Source organism: Manis javanica, chromosome 8, assembly GCF_040802235.1.
Source record: "Manis javanica isolate MJ-LG chromosome 8, MJ_LKY, whole genome shotgun sequence".
Classification (NCBI taxonomy): domain Eukaryota; kingdom Metazoa; phylum Chordata; class Mammalia; order Pholidota; family Manidae; genus Manis; species Manis javanica.
In genome coordinates, this window is record NC_133163.1 from 43,168,314 (window position 1) to 43,189,301 (window position 20,988).

The window sequence follows — 20,988 nt, forward strand, 5'->3', positions numbered from 1 at the left end:
AGCCCTTGTTGCACAAACGCAGAATAATCTGTGCACCATTTGACTAGAGTTCATAAACAAAGCATATTCAGACATACATGCAGTGCCATAGTAGACTCAAATTTAAAAAGCAGATATTCTTAGAAAGAGGCCTTCATTGGCCATACTTAAGGCCACAGATATTATTTCAATAGGGTTCCTCCAACACCACTTGTGTATGTAGATGCGCAAATGAATACATCCACAGAGATGTTCAGAAAAAAACATGACCATCACACATATGCATGCACTCTTTTTTTTGAACCAATAAGGTAATGTATTTCCAGGGAATGTTTTTTTGAATTTTATTGTACATTTTTTAAAAAAGAAAAGTGGAAATCATAATGTCACATGATTTCCTTCAAATGGATAAACTTAGACAATTTATCAATGCTTCCTTAAATTTTTACACCACACTGAACTCCAACAGGTTTTTGTTTTAAGGTAAACCAGGTTTTTGGTCCCTCCCTGTGGAGAAGTTACTTTCAAGTCAGTGAAAGTTCTTGGCCCATGATTAAAAGTCTTTGCCAATTAGTACTCAACAACTTCAATTCATTTTTTTCTGGTTCAAGATGAGTAGGAGCCTAATAAGGCTGTGATAAAAGGGCAAAAGGCACTGAGAGCCAAAAGCGGATTAATGAGCTCCTCCATTTATTTGTCTTCCTAACAGCTGAACTGTTACAACTATTGACACTCTTCAAAAGGTTCCGCTCTGAACCCCGTCCAGGCACTGCAGGCTCCAATGGACATCTTCAAATCCGGAGAATGGCGGGGCGAGAGCTTCCCCCGTGTGATGCCAAAACCAACAAAGCCCCATGGATCAGGTAATGAAACTTCAGCTTTTCCCCCTTTGAGATTTATTTACTGGCAGCTGACAAGGGGCAAATTCAGCTCGAATTGTGCAGTCAAGGCCCTGTCAAGCTTTTAGAGGCACCCTTGTCTTGAAGCACCTTCATGACTGGCATTTCACTCAAAAGCCCTCGGCACTGGTCCTTAACAGCTTATGACATCACAAAGGACACTCCAGACAGATGCCTACATGGCATCCTGCAGCATTTTAAAAGAGAATTAGTGGTTTTAATTATGGTCGTAGTATGAAAGGGAACCATGCAAGCTCCACAGGAGACCTTTGATCAGCCCCTTTTGCTAGTACAATGCCACGGAACTGTGACTATTCCTGGTAAGGGGCCTTTTCTTGCTGAATGACTCACCAGTGATCTTTGAATGCAGACAAGCTTCTAGCCCTCCCTCTTCATTAGTGAGCATTTCTATACAGGGGCCTATATAGTGCTTGGAGTCTAGGAGCTATACAATTGGGGGGAAAGAATCCCTACAGATTCTGGCCTCTACTTAGGAAGTGCTGAAGGACTCTGAGTGACTTTATTCATTAAAACAGGTTGCTATTAATTAACTGTCATTATAAAATAAAGAACTATTATTTGCATTTCTTACTATGTTCTCTTTAGTAATATGTATAAAAGATGCTTGTAACAGAAATGAATTTATTGAATCACTTTCCCCTTCCCCTCCCTCCAATCCCCGCCTTTTTTTTTGCATTTTGGCAGCAGGAGCCTACTAATTATTGGGCCCAGATTTATGAGTCCCAATAGAAGTGAAACATAAATATAAAATTAATTAAGGAAATACACACTCCTTTTTACTTCCCAGTTTATGCAACTGAAAAAAAGCAAACAACACATTAGCTACATTTTTTAGTGATTTCAGAGGATTATCTAAGACAATAAAACCCCAACTTTTTTCAAAATATCACCCAGTTGGTGGTTAGCTTAAAATGTGAGATTATGTAAGAACCACAGCTACTAAAAAAAGAAAAGCATTCTAATGTGAAGAAAAACAATATTCACTCTTAAAAAATATTATTTCACTTTTGGGAAATAGAAAATTATGTCTGGGTCTTGTATTAATGTTTTAAGAATTTAACCATCAAAACAGATCCTTAAAATCTAGGCCCTTAAAGGATTCATGGTTGATATTTTAAATGTATGAAAATAGTCTATTCTCTTCTAGAATCTAGTTAAGCAAAGTCATTAGACTGAAAGACTGGACGTAGGAAGATTTTCCAAAAGATTCTCATTGAACGACTAATGTGGTGCCATGGGATAAACGTAAGTTTCATAAAGGGCACATCTCTGCCACTGAACAGTCCTGCTGTACCTTGTTCCTTTTATCTGGGTGATGGCTTAGTCTTCAATTTCTCATACAGTTTCTTTTCTTGGAGGAAAACTTCTGGCCTTTAAAATTTTGGAAGCTGAACAATGGGCAGGTTTTTCACATTTTCCTGCCTCAGACATTTTTCATATTTCTCAGACTCTGCAGTTCCTTTCTTAGGTGCTTTAGAGCAACTGAAATATCAGCCCGCTGAGGATCATCCTGTGCTTTCTGAGTGTACAGATGGAAATGTCTGATGGTTTCAGATAACAGGACTTCAGGGTCTGCACCCCTTTCTGGAAGGCGCAGCATCCGCTCACTGGCGATGGCATAGTTCTTGTGCCAGTTTACCGGGTGTTCCTTTTGCAAATAGACAATCTCCTTATAAAGCTGGAAAACAGCAAAAATGTTGACATCCCATTGTTACCCCCTGACATTTTTCCTCAAAAAACAGAAAACCCAGAGGAATTAATGACACATGAAAAAAAAAATCCAAGCCACCTACAGTAAAAATCTAATCATTGCCAGGCCATGCAGAAAATGCAAGGATGTTACTGTAATTATTACAGTAGCAGGAGGCAAATGTGCTTCATCTAAAACTGCTTCTGGGGTTTTTTTGGATGTAGCAGAGGGAACCTAAGTCACACTGTGTCAGGACAAAATGCTCTTCCTCCAGAAAGATGTTCTAGGAAAGAGATTTAGTTCTAATTCATGGAAAGCTATTTACTCAAAAGGCAGAAAGGTTGAAACTCTAAATTTAGCTGTTGGAGAAAAAAATAGCTTTCTTTAGAAAACTACATGGAAAAAAGAACTTGAAGGAATTTAAATCTTGTACCTTATTTTTACACAAATTTCTCTCTACATTAAAAATGATGGTGAAAACAATAAAAAAATTAAAATCCATCTTCAAATAGGTGGGCATTATTTAAGAGACATCCTTACAGTGAGATACTGAAATCTTCACAGTATCGTATAATTAAATTTTGATAATTAAAACTCTGCCCACAGGAATTAGGGATTTTGTTTTTCAACATCAGAGATAGTGTTAACTGGACAGTTAGAATTTTTGATATTGAGTTTTCCAGAGGAAAAACATGAATATTTAACAAATAAAATAGTAGATACAAATCTGCCAAATGGAACCTCACACTTACTTGTTTGGGAATTTCACAGCCTCCTTGGGGATTGTCAAATTGGGGTCGGATCCACAGGAGCGTGAGTTTACCAGCTGACTCCGTGAGAACACAGAACAAGCAATGATGGGACAAGCACTTTCTGAAGTAGAACTGTATTCATCACATCATTTAGTGGACAGGGGCCCAATTTATTGTCTATTTCCCCAGTGCCTACTCCAGAGCAGACAAATGCATACCTAACTTATTTTTAAATAGCACCCACAGGAAAAATTCCACAATCATGCCTGATAGGTCATTTTGGCATTTATTAAACAACCTTCAGTCCTCAAGCTGCTTTTAAAGCAAATTTCCCCTCAGTTTCTTTCACTCCATGAAACAGGAAAGAGTCGTGTCCCACTTTCATGTATGTCAGAGCTCTGAAGTTTACTTCTCATCCCCTTGTTCTCTTGGTATTACAGTCAGTGTTTCTCTATCTTTCCTTATAGTCTTTTTTCTCTATCTGGTGCCTGTCTTCCTGAGTCCTCCCTCCAAAGAGGGATGCGTGTGAGGGGCATGGCATGCTGCCTATCAAAAAGCAGGCACCCACCCTGTGCAAGTTGCCCAAGTTTTCAAAATCCTGCTTAGGTTTTGGAGTTCAAAACATAGGTCAGCACTTGATGAGCATTTTCCCAATAGCTCCAGAGAGTGAAAGGCTCACTCATGAGCTCCCTGCTATAGTCTTCAGATGGCAGAACAACCACATCACCATTTCCTAGAACACCTGTGTTACTGATGCAGCATCAACTTTTTCTGGATGGCCCATTATGCCACAGGTACTGTATCTTAAGAAGACAATCACTTCTCATCAAGTGGAACTGTATTTCCCCCTCTACGTGTGTGTTATTGTGACATTAGTCTTACTGGACTTACTCTATTTACTGGGGATGTCTTCAATTTATCAAATATATTCCTAAAGATAACAGGGATACACTCTGCTCCCCCAGTACACTTTAACTTAATATGCTGTTTAAGCTATTGAGCAGACAATTTAAATAATAACAAAAATTTCATTTACACCTAAATATGTTCTTGAAAAAGCCAGTATTGCTGGGTGGATTTGGCCAAGTATTTGGCCTTATTTGTCTTGCAAACAGCATCATGCATCTGGAGACATATGCAAAGGATGTACCTAAGGACTGGGACACAGACTTTCACTGTTAATGAAAGCAGTAAAGCTTACAGTCCCAAAGGGATAATAAATCATGAGTCAGCTTCAGTAATGGCCTAACAACTGGCCATGGAACAGATCACCAAAGAGAACATGAACTAGTAAGTCTCAGATTTCTCCCAGCTAAATACTACTTGTTTTTCACAGAATCTCAGGGTATTAGAGATTAATAGGATATGATATGACCAGGATATGAGAGAGAATCTATAAAACTTAAACCCACCCCCACTCCCCTTCTTTTAAAGAAAAACTGAAGCCTGAAGGTTATCTGACTCACAATTGACAATTACCAGCAGAGTGGGCCTTGAACCTGAGCCTCCCAAAAGCCAGACAGAACTACCGCATGTTGCCTCCTGTGATCGACCCCTTGCTGTCCTCAAGGGGTACCTCAGAGGGTTCTGTCTGTGCCCCCCATGGTTCCCTCCTTATGGACTGTCCCCAGCCTCCTCACTTCCCTGCCCCACCATCTGTCTGGCTGCCTCCTCCTGATCTTGCAGGACACCCCTCCTCTGCAAGCGTCTCCCCCCTTCCTCACCACCGTCCTCTGCAGGGGAGTATCCCTGTGTACAGCTCTCTGTTCCAGCAGCACCTCTGCAAATCTCTCAGACCAATTAGAAGACTGAATGTAAATTAGAAGACTGAATGTAAGTGAGGACTTCATCTTCTGCCTCTTGCTCTAGCCTGCTCCTTCTCAATAGCAGGACTTGAGTGTCTCCACCTCAATATTTGGTACAGATTGGTTGCTCAATAAATCCTCTGTGAACACCAATAGCACAAAGTTCAGGAGCAAAATTACTCATACCAACTGTTCACCATATTATTTTGACTTAGCACCAAATAAATGCCCTCGCTGAGTAGATCCACAGCAGCCTAAACAAAGCAGAAATACCTCAGTTCTCATACATACAGCTCCTGGGCTCTGTTCTCATTGGCTTTTGCCAGGATGTCCATTTCCTATACAGCAGGCCCAGGACTCTGTCTGAAGGTGTCTAAGAGCCCAGTGCTATGAATCACAGGAAAGCAGGGGCTTGTTAAAACTCTACTACAGCAAACCTCTGTTCTGCACTCCCGGCTCCCGTCAGAGAGGACTGACTGGGCAAGAGCCTCAGTGTGGCTGGCTCGTCTGAAGGTATGTTCAGTTTCCTGGGGCCACAGTTAGAAGACAAATCACTCTCCAAGACCCTTCATCTTTTTCACAAAATCTCAACTAGCATGGCCCTTTCATTTCAAGTGCAGTCAGGGTCATGACTTTTGCATGGAGGGCAAACTTCATGTTTTTAAAAATAAAGCCATTATATTAGTTTCCTATTGCTGTTGTAACAAACCATCACAGATACAGTCACTTAAAACAATATAAATTTATTATCTTATGCTTCTAAAAGTCAAAAGGTATAAAATCAAGGTTTTCATAACATCAGTGGGGCTGTGCCCCTCCTGGAGGTGCTGGAACCTCTCTGTCCTGTCCTGCTTCCAGAGGTGCCTGCCCTCTCTAACTTGTGGCCCCTTCCTCCATCTCCCAGGCCAGACATACAGAACCTTCAAATCTTTCTTTCTGACCGCTGCTTGCTTTGTCACATCTTCTCTGACTCTGACCCTCCTGCCTCCTCCTTATAGGACCTGTGTGATTATACTGGGCCCACTTGGATAATCCAGGAAAATCCCCCCACCTCAAGATCCTTAATCACACCTCCAAAGTCCTCCTTACCATGTAAGGGCATATATTCACAGGTTCTGAATATTAGGACATGGACATCTTTAGGGGGGGGCCATTATATTGCTGACAACAGCATTATTTGTGATACACGTGAGTATTTTTCCATTTATATGGCTTTATAACACCAAATAAAGCTAGAGACAAAAAAGTAAAAACTCTACTGTGATACACCCTCTCTCCATCCCAATCATTACCCACACTCCCACCAAATATATTTACATATACAAAAGTATAACGTACATACATTATATGCATGTGTGTAGAGTTGAGCTTTCACATTTGAAGGCACACTGGCAGTTTCTGCTAAGTTAAAGATGAAGAACGGTGTTTTCATCCTGGGAGCGGGGAGGGGAGCAGTGGGAACGTTCATTAAACTCATACTGTCAGTTTGACATTCAAAGCTAAATCTGCCTGACTTCTCCGTTGGTAAGGGAAATCCAAAATCCTTCATTGTATTATTTTTACTTCTCTCATATTCGTAGAGCTTACTCTGAACCCACATCCCCCTCTCCTTCACCAAGACACTGCATTCACTCTGGCTGCTGATCGTTTAGAAAAAAGCTTACATTCAACACCACTATTAGGCATCATTTTCCCTCCAGATGTACATACTGTTGTGCAAGGGTGGCTGGGAAGGGGGAGACTGGCTGAGTTTGTCAGCACATCTCTGAAGGTACCATCACAGCGGCTCATGCCATGTGTGACCAGTTCTTCAATGGTGGCCGGACTCTTTGACCACATGAACTCATCCAAATTGTATTCAGTACACCAATTAAATCAATACCTGACTGAATAATGACCTACTTTCTTCTTTTATGTGACTTCTCCCCCAGCTTACCCACATTCAATCACCATAAAGAACTATGCAAATATATAGTATATCTTTCATCAATTCTTCAAAATAAGTATTTGTCCTATCACTAGGCTGGTAACTTGATATATGCCATTTTCTGACTTTTAAAAAAACACTACTGCATTAAATAGAGTATATTTATTTTTGTAATTGTTATTTTGGAGCTGTATTTCTTGACAGGTTTTTTAAAGACCTCTTTAAACTTATATAAATGCTTTATACTATAACTCAATTCTCAGTACTGCAAAGCACAGTCCCTGGTTTAGAATTGGGCCTTCTTTCTTTGCTGAAGGAAATACTTCGTAGGTACTTGGTACCCCATCTGTATCACTGGGGATTTTTATATTAATAGTTAGGCCCAAGTCTGTTAGTGTTAGGTTGAAAATTTTAAAATAGTGACAGGAACCAAGAGTCAAAGGCTTCACCATACAGAACCAACAGGAAAGTACAGACTCTAGCACATCAATGTCCAAAGCTCTCAACACAGCTGTCTGCTCCTTTAGACTGGAGGTTCCTTGTAGGTGGGAACTGTGCTGTATTTGTACTTGTGGCTCCCTGCCTGGTGTAATGCCTGGCTTCTAGGAAGTACTTAATAAGTGATTAAATTAACTAGCACATTACTCATGAAGCCAGGGTAACATTCAATTTCTCCTCAATCAATTACATTTACTTCAGTTTAACTGGGGCAGGAGAGCATAGAAGTTATGAGTGTTCCAGAGTCAGACAGAAGGGGGTTTCACATTCTGTTTCAGTAGTAAGAGGCCTTGGACAAGTAATCTTTCTACTCCCAGTTTGTTCTTTTGTAAAATGGGGATAATAATGTTTTCTTCATAGGCTGTAAGGGTAAAATGAAACTATTCATGTATAACACTCAACACAATGCCTCAAACAAAATAATTATTCATAAATGTTACTATTATCACCCCTACTCCCCAGGTGAAAAGTGCCACAGGCTACTTCACTACCACATTAAAAACAGACTGTAAACACAAAGGTGTAGATTAGTCACCTCGCTTGCCACATCTCTTCATTGGCCACAGATTCCCAAGAAGATGGGTCAAACCTGTAATCAAAAGAAAATAGTAAGATTATTTTTTTCTGCCAGCTATATTGACTACTACGGATGTGTAATTCTTGTTTTACCATCTTATAAAGTAGACAAAATAGGCTGGGTCTTGAAATATTGATAGGGACTTTTCTCCTAGAAAAGTTTGATCATTAGGAATTTGAGGTTTTGGTACATGTGCTCTTAATCTGCATAATGAGCCCAGCCCCACCTGGGAGCAAACAAAGAATCAGCAGGAAGAGGCTGGAGGCATTAGGGAAGCCAGTTGTTCCCAAGACCTGTTAGATGGGCAATGGGGCAGAGGTGAGGCCTGGGTCACTCTGTGGACACAGCTAAGGGCCAAAGCAACGGGTGAGCCTGAAGAGAGGGGACTCCTGGGTTTGCCAAATCATTGCTGGGGCTAGGACGCTGCTCCAAGAACACTGGCTAAACCATTAGCCGGGTTTTTCTCTCTTTTAATTAAAATGTCTTGTTATGTGTCTATTTTGACAGAATGGAGATAATGAGTGATATGTACTCGTACTGTTATCAGCTGTTTGCAGAACAGGCTACTTTCTAACTTTTCCTTATGGTGGTCACAGAGGGCTTTGATGTAGACTTACTTTTCCATCTCTTGCTGGTGCAATCTGTGGTCTGTTTGCTCACATTGACTCAGAAAACCTCTGCAGCATTTTTAATGTGATCTTGCCTGTTGCTCTTGAATTACAAGAATATTTTCAATATCTGTATAATTATTAGATACAAAATTATCTAACCTTTAAATAATTCATCATTTAAAAAACAGGCAATGGAGGCACACTTCTTTGGGTGGTAATTCATTTTCCCTATGGGAGAGAATCAACTCTATGTAGAAATGCTTCAAGGAAGACTGATTATGCCCAAAACATAACCAGGCTGATGACACACAGCTGGGAAGAAAAAGTCAATCAAGTCCAGATTTTCCCTATGGAGAGGTTATCCCATTCTTGAAGAAAGAAAAATGTATTCATGACAAGTGTATGTGTGTGGAACCTACCACGGAATGCATTATAAAGCTCTACAACAGTCAGCGAGTCTCTTCTGCTTTGGGGGTGAGGCACCGGGTAGTGGGCGACAGCACGCCCTGGGGCGCAGAGGTGGGGGTGCTGCACAGCCAACGTGGCAGGACCCAAGCAGCCAAAGCCACCCTTTCCCAGCTGCCCCATCCATCTCCCCACTGTTCTTTGAACATGAGGACAAGACACAAATTCTCATTCTCTATCAGGATATTCTGTGGGCAGCAGATAGCAATATTAATAATAAATATTAATAAAACAGAATTATCAAAAAATTAAAAGGTATCTCAAAATTGAGTTTCTTAGGCTCACAAAACTGCTATAGTCTGATGAAAAATGTAACTGCTGTTCATACCTTCCATATTCTTCAGTCCAGTTATAGATATTTCTTGTAAGTTGAATCCATTCCTTAGGGTTGAACACAATCTCTGAAGGAACTAATTTGTCACAAGAACCCCAGGGCCAAAGTGAATAGTTCTTTTTCCAGGTTGGGTCACCTTCATGAATTCCTATGCAAACAAATGTTTCTTTTCTATTGAAAACAGAAAAAAAATTTTTTTAAGTTAAAGTTCTAAATATTAAATAAATATAACTCTCAAAAGGCCATTTTTCAGACCTTAAACCTCTGTTACCAATAAACCATTAAAACTCAGTTACCAATAAACCATTTGCAAACATTTTTGGTTTATTTACATCTTTCCCAGATACGCTGTTTGAAGTTTATATTAGTGTCTAAAAGCTGTTTTGGGGGCTGGGACATAAATGATAAAACCTACCTATTCCTAACATTGTAAGAAATCACTTGAGGACAAGCATTGTTACAATGAAAACTTTTGTGGAACCGTCTCACATGTAAACATACATATTAATGGGTACCTTTTTTTACTTTACAGGTAGAAATATGTCTTCATTTGTGTCCCTAAGAGGTAGTCTCTCTTTCCATAAATTCCCTTTCACTTTATTTTTTATCTCTTTTATCATTATTGTATTGTATTTAATATTTGCATTTATAAGTCTGAGTAGCCTGGAAGCATTCTGAGGATGGGCTCATCTTTGAATGAGCTCTGATTCCTACATAGCATGATACATAGCTAATACACAACATTTGCTGAGTAAATTAGAAGATTTGAATAATTTTTAGGCGTTTCAAATCCTGCAAAAATCAGAATTAGGAGTGATTTAAATAAGCTTGGTTCAAGAACATTATAATTAAACAGTTCTATTTCAGTTTGAGGTATATGCCTTAATAGCTATTGCTAAGTAGAAAAAAAAAGAAGCACATTAAAAGAAATTACTTGCCAGTAAAAAACTTCATGAACTTGGAAGACACTTAAAGCTTAGATTTTTCTGCACCATTTATGACCTCTATAATATTGGAGAAATTATTTAACTACCTGTGTCTAGTCTCCTCATCTGTGAAATGGGTATATCTTTTCCAGAGCTATTAAAGATTAAATGAATATTTGATATAAAGCATGGTGTTAAAACATAGCAGAGCTCCAGTCGTGGGGAAGATGGAGCAAGCACACTCCACTGTCTCTCGTACTGCACACAACTATTCCTTCTGGGCGGAATGCATGGAACAGTTATCTGAGGAGTCTGAGAAGTAAATGGTAGAAATAACAGTGAGGAAAGAGAGAATAATTCTGAGTCCCACCAAATCTGTGGTGAGTTGACCATTTTGCCCTTGCAAGGTTGCCGAGCCTAGACTCAAAGGGAGCCTGAAACCCAGAAGCACATACCAAGTAAGGATAGAAAGAGCCCCAAGGAAAGCACCTTTTTTCTAGTCCAAGGAGCAGGACAGGGAATTTGTAAGGGTTGAACGGAACAGAGGGAATCCCCTGTATTTTTTCTTTTCTCCTTCCCAAGCCCCAGGCAACCCCATGTGAGCCATTGAGCCAGCAGCACCAGCAGTGCAGAGATGGCAGTGGCAGCTGGGCACGTTCCTACAATCCTGAAGACGGGGAACACTTCTCTCCCTGTTCAAAGGAGCTGTGATCCAAGAGTCAGGGGCAAATTCCCACTGCACTTTGCCTCTCTTTTTTCTCTAGCAGCCTGGCCCCAGATGTAGACACTGTCACAGGACTTGCATAGCAGAACAGGGAAACAAAAGCCTTAACTTTCTGGCCAGAGAACCAGGAAGGAAGGTTCCAGGGGGCTAGAAAGTATTGGTGTGAACACAGAAAAGAGAGAGATCAAGAGCAATTCCATGAAGTTGTATATGAACTCCTGGCTTATCTCTGAGTTCAGCATGCATGGACCTGACCCTAAAGAGAGCTTGAGAAATGACCACCACCCACACAGGTCCCAGACTGGATAGCACACACAGGAACTGATGCAGATAGCACTGCCACTGCTTTGAACACAGAACTGACATTAGAACTAAGTTCACAGAAAGCAGGTCAGAACTTGTAGCCTGAGATTAACCTGGCTGATGGTCTGCTAAACAAACAAAATCAACATTCTCCTTTGGATTTAAGTAAGACCCAAATATTCAAAATGCCAGGATGCAATCCATAATTATTCAACATAAGAGTAAAGTCTCAACTCACAACAGGAAATACAATCAATGGATGTCAAATTCAAGATGACATGGATGCTAAGGATTCTCAAAGACTTTTAAATAGCTATTATAACCAAGCACACCAAGAAATGAGGGCAAACACTTTTGAAATGAATGGAAAAATAGAAAATCTCAACAAAGACATAGAAGATATAAAAAGGAATCAAATGGAAATTATATACCTGAAAAATACTATGATTTAAATAAAAAATTCACTGGATAGGTTTCATATAAGTTCGAAGACAGAGTGTTATATATTCCAGTAAATCTGAAGACAGATCAAGAGAAATGATACAATTTAAACAAAAAAAAAAAGATTAAAGAAAATATAGATTCTCAGGCACCTGTTGGACAATATCAAAAGATGTAACATTGCCTATCACCAGAACCCTAGAAGAAGGGAAAGAATGTGAAGCAGAAAAAAATATTTAAAGAAATAATGCCTGCAAAGCTTCCAAATTTTGTGAATGACACAATCTTAGATTCAAGAAACTCCATAAATCCCAAACAGGTTAAAGTCAAAGAAATCATGTCCAGATGTAATCTTCATCAAACTGCTGAAAACTAAAGACAATCAATCTTGGAAGTAGCCAGAGGAAAACAACACATTTCACACAGGGAAACAATGATTTGAATGACTACGGATTTCTCAACAGAAACCATGAAGGTCAAAAGGATGTAAACTACCATTTTTAAAGTGCTGGGGGTAAAAAAGAATTATCAACCCAGAACCCTCAAAAATGAAGGTGAGATAAAGACATTTTCAGATAAAGGAAAGTTAAGAGTTCACTGCTAACAGTCTTGCTTTAAAAGAAATGCTAAAGGAATATATTCAGATGAAAGGAAAATGATACAAAAGGAAAACTTGGAATATCAGGATTGAAGGAAGAACAATAGATATGGTAAATTTCTGTATGAATATTTTAGGCCAGATTTCTCTTAAAATTCAAAATATATTATGACAATTAAAAACAAAAATGTGATAACATGTTTGATATAATATGTATGACAACATAATAAAAACTGGGGAGGAGAAAGGGACTCACATAGCAGTAAGTTTGATACCTTCCACTTCAAGTAGAAAAATATTTATCCTAAGGAGACCATGAAAACCTAAGTATACCTATTGTAATCCCAAGGATAACCACTAAAAAAAGAGACATAGCAAAAAAATTTCAAAAATAATTTAAAATGGAATACTAAAAAATAAAATTATCCAAAAGAAGGCTGGAAAGGGGAAACACTGGAATGAAAAACAGAAGGAACAAACAGAAAGCAACAAGACATATATCTAAAGATACCGGTATTTACATTAAATACAAATGGTTTAAATATACCAATGAAAAAAACTGCCACTGTCAGAATGGATAATAAAACAAGAACCAGTATATGCCATCTACAAGAAATCCACTTTAAGTATGATACACATGGTTGAAAGCAAAAGGATAAAACAAGATATGTCATTAAAACACTAATCAAATTAAAACCAATCTAAAACTCCAAAATGGTTCTTCTTGTAAATACAGAGAAAGGTAATAATACCATTCAATTAAGAAAGGATAAAGTTTTCAACAGATAATATTAGGAAAATTTAGATTCATGGGCAAACTCCAAAAACCAAACAAACAAAAAAAACCCCAAAGCCTTGTCCTAAACCTATCCCTCTTAGCAAGATGAACTCAAAATGGATCATTGATCTGAAATATGAAACATAAAACTATTAAAGTCTTAGAAGAAAACAGGAGAGAATCTTTGTGACCTGGCATTAGACAGCATTCTTAGATATGACACCAAAAAGTATGACCCATAAAAGAAAAAAAAATTAATTTCATCAAAATAAAAACTTTTATCTGCAGGAGACACTTTAAAGAGAATAAAAAAGTCAAGCTATAAACTAGGAGAAAATATTTGTGAATCACTTATTTTACATAAGATTTATATTTGGAATACATAAAGAACACTCAAAACACAATAGTAAGAAAACAAACAATCCAATAATCCCACTCCTAGGTATGAGAACATGTTCACACACAAACCCGTACATGAATGTTTCTAATAGCTCTATTCACAAATGTCTTAAACTGAAAACAACCCAAATATCCTTCAACAGGTGAATGGAAAAAAAAATGTGGTTCACAAAACCCAAGAATGGACTAACAGCTGCCAGAGGGAAAGGGACTGGGGAGGGTAGGTGGGAAGGGAGGGAGAAGGGGAATAAGGGGCATTACAATTAGCACACATAATGTAGGGGAGGGGGGCACGGGGAAGGCAGTATAGCACAGAGAAGACAAGTAGTGACACTATAGCATCTTACTACACTGATGGACAGTGACTATAATGGGGTATGTGATGGGGACTTGATAATGGGGGAAATCTAGTAACTACAGTGTTGCTCATGTGATTATATATTAATGATACCAAAAACAAAACAAAAAAAAACTGTGCTTCACCCACACAATGGAATATTACCGAGCAACAAAAAGGAATAAACTAATGATACAACAACTTGGATGGATCTCAGAAGCATTATACCAAATGAAACATGGCAATAGTAAAAGTTTACATACATTATAGGTCCACTGTCCATTCTGGAAAAGGTAGAACAGTAGCAGTGGAGAATAGATGGGTGGTTGCTAGGGTAAGGCTTTGGAGACAGTGTGACTGCTAAGGAGCAGCATAATAGAATCTCCAGGGTCATGGATCTGTTCTGTATCTTGATTGTTGCAGTGGTTACACAAATGCAAATGTGTTAAAATTCATGTAACTGTACACCAAAAAAAGGTAATTTTACTGCATGTTGAAAATAAAATAATAGGTGTTTAACATAGTTTCCTTTCTTTCAAAATGTATCCATTTAGACAGCTTTTATATGATGCTGATGGTCTAATGCTTTTGGGAAAAAGATAATCAAGTGCTTTTCAATTGTTCATGCCTTTGACTTAGTAATCAATTTCTGAGAATCTATCCTAATAATTCAAACTCCCATCCTTTCCACAAGAAAACTATATATACCAAGGCATTTGTTGTAATCTATAATTTTGATAGTTAAAAATTAAGACCTCACATTAAATTTCTACTAGTAGTCCCATTCCCCTAATATTAAGTTACAAATACCTACTAAAAATATTTACGAAGAGTTTGTAAAACGTAAGAAAGTAGTTTTATGATAGTCAATGAAATTAAGCTATCAACTTTGTAAAAAATATGCATTTTTGATACATTTCTTATCTCTTGAGTGATAGGACTGTACCTTTCTTAGTTTTTAAAAAAATACTTTTTATACTAAAAACTTTATTTTATTTTAAATACTGACAATCAATAAGAAATATTTATCCTGAGGCCTTGGTTAGTCAAAAATATTAACAAAAATTTATTGGCCAGAATGTTCATCACCATGCTATATTGTAATAGCCCAACTCTAGGAACAATAAAAATGTCCAAAACTAGAATATTTGTTATAATGAATTTATATGAAAATAATAAACAGTCAAAAAAATGACAGTGATGAAGACATTTTGAGTACATGGGGAAATGTTTATGATATGCTTTTAGGTAGAAAAAAAACTGGACAGGAAACTAAGTATTATCCTAGCTAGTATAGTGGGACTGTGAGAGTATGTAAATGTATGCAATTCCAAAAGTTGCAAAAATGTCATCAATGGATATATTGAAAGACAGATGACACTGATTCTCTTCTTGACACTTGTCTGTACTGTCTATAGAGTTTCCACAAGGAGCATGCAATATTTCCATGATGAGGACATGCTTCATCCATGACTATAGGATAAGGCCCTTCATGATCTGGGTCCCACCATCCCTGCACACTCAACCTGTCACCTAGCTCTCTAAGCCCTGAGCTCCAAACATACTGGGCGACCCACTTGCCCAGAGCTCAGCAGGCCCTTTCCATGACTTTGCACATGCACCTCCCTCATATCAGCCTTTTCCCAGCCATTTGGCAAATTCCTACTTAGCCTGGAAGCCTCCAACAAGAGCTGGGGCCCTGCCCATGCATCTACAGCAAGCATTTGTTGGGGCATTTTGGACACCCAGTATTTATTAAATAAATGCTAAATGAATGCCCCAGGCAGAATTAATTGCTTCCTCACCCATACTTCCAGAACACTTGGCTTATACCACCAGCTAAGTCATCCATTCAGTAAAGACACAATGAATATTTACTGTGTCACACTTCATGAGGCTTTGCTAGCATAGATCTTATCCTATCATATTTGGCCAGCTGCCTTCATCTCTATGAATATATACAACTAGACTGTGGTTTACTTGAATTTGAAACTGAGTCTCTTTCTATTGCTATGGCCTAATACAACCTGGAATAGCACATTCATAAATGTTTGATACACATGGTTGGGATTAAATTTTGGGAATAGAATACATTTAATGGTGTACACATTTAAATAAAAAAATACATTTAAATAAAAATTCACAAAAATGCCTGTTTGGGGATGGTAATGAGTCTTAATGTTTTATTTCAAACTAGAAGAATTAAATATTACTCTCACAGCACATTTATATCCATTGCTTCATAGCACTTCATGAGCCACAGTAAATGTCAGGCTCTGAACACCAAAAGTATCACATTATTATATTCTTAATCAAGGATAATTTAACTTTGGAGTTCACAAAGAATTTCTGAAGTTCCTTTTATATAAGAATAGAAATTGTGAAATAAGGTTTTCTTCTTCACATTCTTGGGATTTCTTCACAATCTCAAGCATTTCATGGGCAGGAGAAATGCTCAACACTATACCACTGAAGATATTATTTATTCTTGACCTCAACTATGAATAATTTTGTGTTTATAAGTATAGAATTCATAATTCTTACATGTTATCTCAGCCAGCATAACTGTAGGTATTGTTCTTATTTATAAAAATGCCTTATCCTTTATAAAAAAATCTTTAAACTATTTTTATATAGTGATTATTCCTGGAAAACATTTGCTTTACACTTAAAAGGGGGCAAGAGCATTGATCAGGGTGAAACTATAATTGCTTGCGATCCACCTGCAATGACTTCAAGTAGGCAGGCACATTTCCAATGTTTCTGAATTGTACCAAGATCTCATTTGCTATTCTTGCTAATCTGTCTTTATTTTTCCTTTACCCAGAACAATAACATTTATTTCTGCCTGCCCTCATTTATGCACAGATATTCAATTTAATTACAAAGATAATCTCACCGGTGGCAGGGAAATAGGTGTAGAAAATTGGTCTTTGGATGAGGCACAGCTGCTACATAAACAATTTTAGAAAAGCTTAAGATTTTAGAAAAGCTATTATATGAAAAGAATGCTTACTGTTTATTTACTTCAAGAAAATGATAAAGATTAAATGTGACCATTCCACTAGGTAATATTCCTTCCACAGGATTCCACCGGTTTCCAGGAAAGTTGACACCTGGAAAATGCTTTGCCATCTTGGGTAAATACCACTCATAAGTCATCATCTATCAGAAAAATAACATACCATGCCACATTAATGCATTTCTTAAAAATGAATCAAGTTGATCAAGTATAATGAAGAAGTCCTAACATGTGGATATACTTACTAAATATAATCATAACTGGAAAACACGAGCACAGCTGAAGTATGACTACTCTTCTGATGACCCTGGGTTTCATTTCTGAAGCTCTGTCGTGGGTAACAACAGCGCCTTGCTTCATTTCACGTCCGTGCATTTGACAGACTACCCAGAGTGACCTTCCCCCGTTTTTACACCTAGAGAATGTGTACTCGACTTTCAGAGCAAGTTTCATACCACTTCCTCTATGATGTCTGCCCCAGTTTCCACGGCAGAATGATATGCCCCTACAATAGTCGGCACCTACTCTACCATAGCTCTTACCCTGCTCCCCATTAGACTGCAGGCTCCCAGAGGGAAGGGACTGTATCTTTTCACCTCTGTGCTTCTGTGCCTAGCACAATGCCTGGCATAGAACAGGTGTCAAATTATGTTTGTTGAAGTTGAAATGTCTTTGATGGCCAGATTACAGAATTTAGGCAAAATATGGAGATGTGTTATTACTCCATTCTTTCATTCATTCACTCAAAATAAGAAAGCATTGCTCATCTATAATGAGGAAGATATAATTCCTGCCCTTGAGAAGCTCAATCATACGATAATATAGGGCTCATAGATAAAAACCTTTTAGGCTAAATTACCTGAATTTATTAGCATCTCAAAATTAATTAAATAGCCTTACATGTTCTTTTGTTCTTTTGATTAAAATATATCATTAATATCAGGAAAAATAATTTTTGTTAAATTTATACTTAATAATACTTTTCTATGCATGTATATGTACAGACTCCCTTTTTTAGAGAAGACTCCTATTTACACTTTCAAAGCTTTGTTAAAGTTTGGATATCATTATTTGAGCAACCATGTTTATATTTTACTTGTTTTATACAAGTCATTTACCTAGAAAGGACAAATTAATTCGATTCTAATTGTTTGTTGTAAATACTCAAAAAATACATATTGAATTAGGTTTTACTACCCAGGAGTTTCAGTTCTTAGGGATATTAATTAAATACTACATGATATGATCTTAATGTTTCTCATTTAAGTCTCCTACTAGCCTTACTATGTGAGAATAATTATGTCAGATACTGTTTATTGTCCACTCAACAGCCAGTAACTTTTCCTTCTCACTAACACAATCCTGATTTTGATCAGGTAGTCTAGGGCAGCAGTATGCTGGATCTAGTCATTCCTCTTTGCTAGTGAGTAGTTTAGGAGAGGGCATATGACCCAAAACTGGTTATTGGGGCCAAGTGGAGGGCTGCTGCAGGATCCTGAGGTACATGTTACCCTTTCTCTCTCTCTCTCTCTCTCTCTCTCTCTTTTCTCTCTTAGCACTTTGCTGCATTTCAGGATGTGATGTTTGGAACTGGGCACTCATCAGTTCAAGATGGATGCAGAAAAGCTGCCCAGAACACTGACATCATTGAACTGCTAGTGTTACCAATCCTAAAACCTCCTATCTCCAGACTATTTGTTATGTGAAATTAAAAACACCACAGTTTAAGCTACTTTTAGTCAAGTACTTTGTTTCTTGCACTTAAAGCATCTTAACTTATACAACGATCATTTCCATTTTATAGATATGGAAACAGAAACTCTGAGAAGAAAAACCATTAGCGACATCACAGATCTAGGAAGTGACAGAATGAGGTCTTGAATTTCAGTCTAATGAACTTTGAAATCCATGCTTCTCAACTACAGTAGCTGCCATCCCACACACTATTTAAAATCATAGTGCAATACCATATTATCCCAAATAACCCGGCTTTTGTCACAAGCTAGACTGAAGATCAAATTAATTGATTTGTGTACATGATATAAATGCAAACTTACAAAAATGTGTGTAATATGCAAATTTCCCTCTATTGCAAATCAGTTCATACAGTTTTCTCCAAAAAATTCTAATTATTCATTAATTCAACAAAATTTATTAAATAAGTATTGTGCCTAGTAATTTGGTCAATTAAACCAATCATAGTATTAAGATTAGTATCAAGATTAAGAGTTTGTCTTTCCCTGATGACTGTTTTAAAAAAAAGATATTTTTTCCCCTTTTAATTATTCATGGTTTAAATAACAAAACTTACAGTTTGAATATATTTCTTCAGGTACAGAAAATTGTTATACCAGACCTCAAAATTTTCACAAGTCCTCTCCAAGCATATTTTTGTCATAAGATCAACAAAGTTTACACACAAATTCTATAGCAGAATTGTAGCTAATAATATCTACTTTGAGCAAATGTTTATTTACCTGCAATATAACTTATTTTATATTCAACCTAGTTTATATTTTAATCCCTGGACCAGTGGGCAGTGTTAATTTGAATGGTTGTATTGTCTGCATGTAAAATAATTATTTAAAAATAATCTTATAATACAGTATTTTCATGGTTTGTCATGTGAACTAAAGACCTGGAACGTTATTTGAATCTAATATAAAATTCATTAATTCATACAATATTGTTTGAATGAAAAAGAGCAACTCATATGATTTATACTAATTAAAAATAAACAAGAGTGTGATATATATTTTACCTAAAAGTGATCACAAAAACTGTACCCATTCACTGTTAAAAATTAGTTTAAGAAAAAACATTTGTTTTAAAGTGATGACTGTTACTTCATGTTTCATATACTTACTTCCTGATCCACTAATGAAATATCTGGCCTCAGGCCCTCGCAATAATGCATGTAGCGGAGAGAATTCCCCGGCAAATCTCCTCTGAGTAAAATAATTGCATCATGAGGCATAGAGGATAGAAGATTCTTTGCAAATTTATCGATCACATAGTTGGTTCTTTGGTCACAAATGCTAAATAAAAGGATCAAGAGACATTAAAATAGCAACATATTGCTGCAGTTTTAATAAGGCTGGGCTTATTTTCTGCTCCATTCTTTCCCCATCATAAAATCTACATTTAGTGTTTCAAAGTATTCTAATTTTTATCTTCTATGAAAATACATGTATTTGAAAAGAGAACACTATCTTCTTAAAGAAAAGGAGAAAGAACTAAATGTGCAACTGAAAAAAATCAGTGTACTGCTTTACTCAGGATTTATAATCATTTCCATAAAAAGGGAATATACCCTTTTTCCCTGAAAGCACACCCAGTTTCACTGAAAAGTAAGGTTTCTGATTCCACTTGTAATTTAAGGCAATTCCATGTTAACTCCATTAGGTCCAAAGGAATTTTGAGAAATGCAAAAGGAAATCTCCTAGTTTCTGGCATAAATTTGTACGACACTTGTCTGACTGTCCTGCATGCAGGTTGATCCTTTCCACCACTTCCATGAAGCACAGGCCCCCTTGTTCCTCTCTCCCCTCTAGACTGATAAATAATTAGGGGTGAGACAAATGAGAAGGAAGGGAAGGAGTGGCTGGTTGAATTGTCTGCTTCTCACCATGTATTATTTGCCTTTGCCAACAACAATAATATAACTCTTTTCAATAATGAAGCGGACTTTCTAATTTCAAAGAAAACGCATGAATTCTGAGAGCTTTTCATGAAAAAAGACAAAGACTACAAGAGAGTAAAGGCCTCAACAAAGGGAAAAGCAGTTCCTGATATTATCAGTCCCATTATATGTAATGGGGCTGAGAAACACAGCCTAAAGTCGAATCACTGAGTTAGCTTCAAAGTCATAAAGCAAATGAATAATGCTAGGAACAAAATGC

At 37.4% G+C, this 20,988-nt stretch overlaps 1 protein-coding gene across 6 annotated transcripts in view; it reads right to left on the minus strand.

Annotated features, from left to right (window-relative positions):
- Positions 1-309: 309 nt before the first annotated feature.
- The window catches only part of TMEM260 (transmembrane protein 260), a 69,033-nt gene continuing 48,354 nt past the window's right edge, over positions 310-20,988 (minus strand). For 4 of the 6 annotated variants that reach the window (XM_017661292.3, XM_017661284.3, XM_017661317.3 and 1 more), the window contains 7 exons: positions 19,953-20,124; positions 17,081-17,229; positions 9,553-9,729; positions 8,107-8,160; positions 6,489-6,579; positions 3,342-3,473; positions 310-2,577 (listed from right to left, as the gene is read on the minus strand). In XM_017661292.3, the coding sequence (XP_017516781.2) occupies positions 2,323-2,577; positions 3,342-3,473; positions 6,489-6,579; positions 8,107-8,160; positions 9,553-9,729; positions 17,081-17,229; positions 19,953-20,124 (1,030 nt within the window). In that variant the 3' untranslated portion in view covers positions 310-2,322. The remainder of the gene's footprint in view (positions 2,578-3,341; positions 3,474-6,488; positions 6,580-8,106; positions 8,161-9,552; positions 9,730-17,080; positions 17,230-19,952; positions 20,125-20,988) is intronic. The other 2 variants (XM_017661309.3, XM_017661301.3) reach the window with 2 other exon arrangements.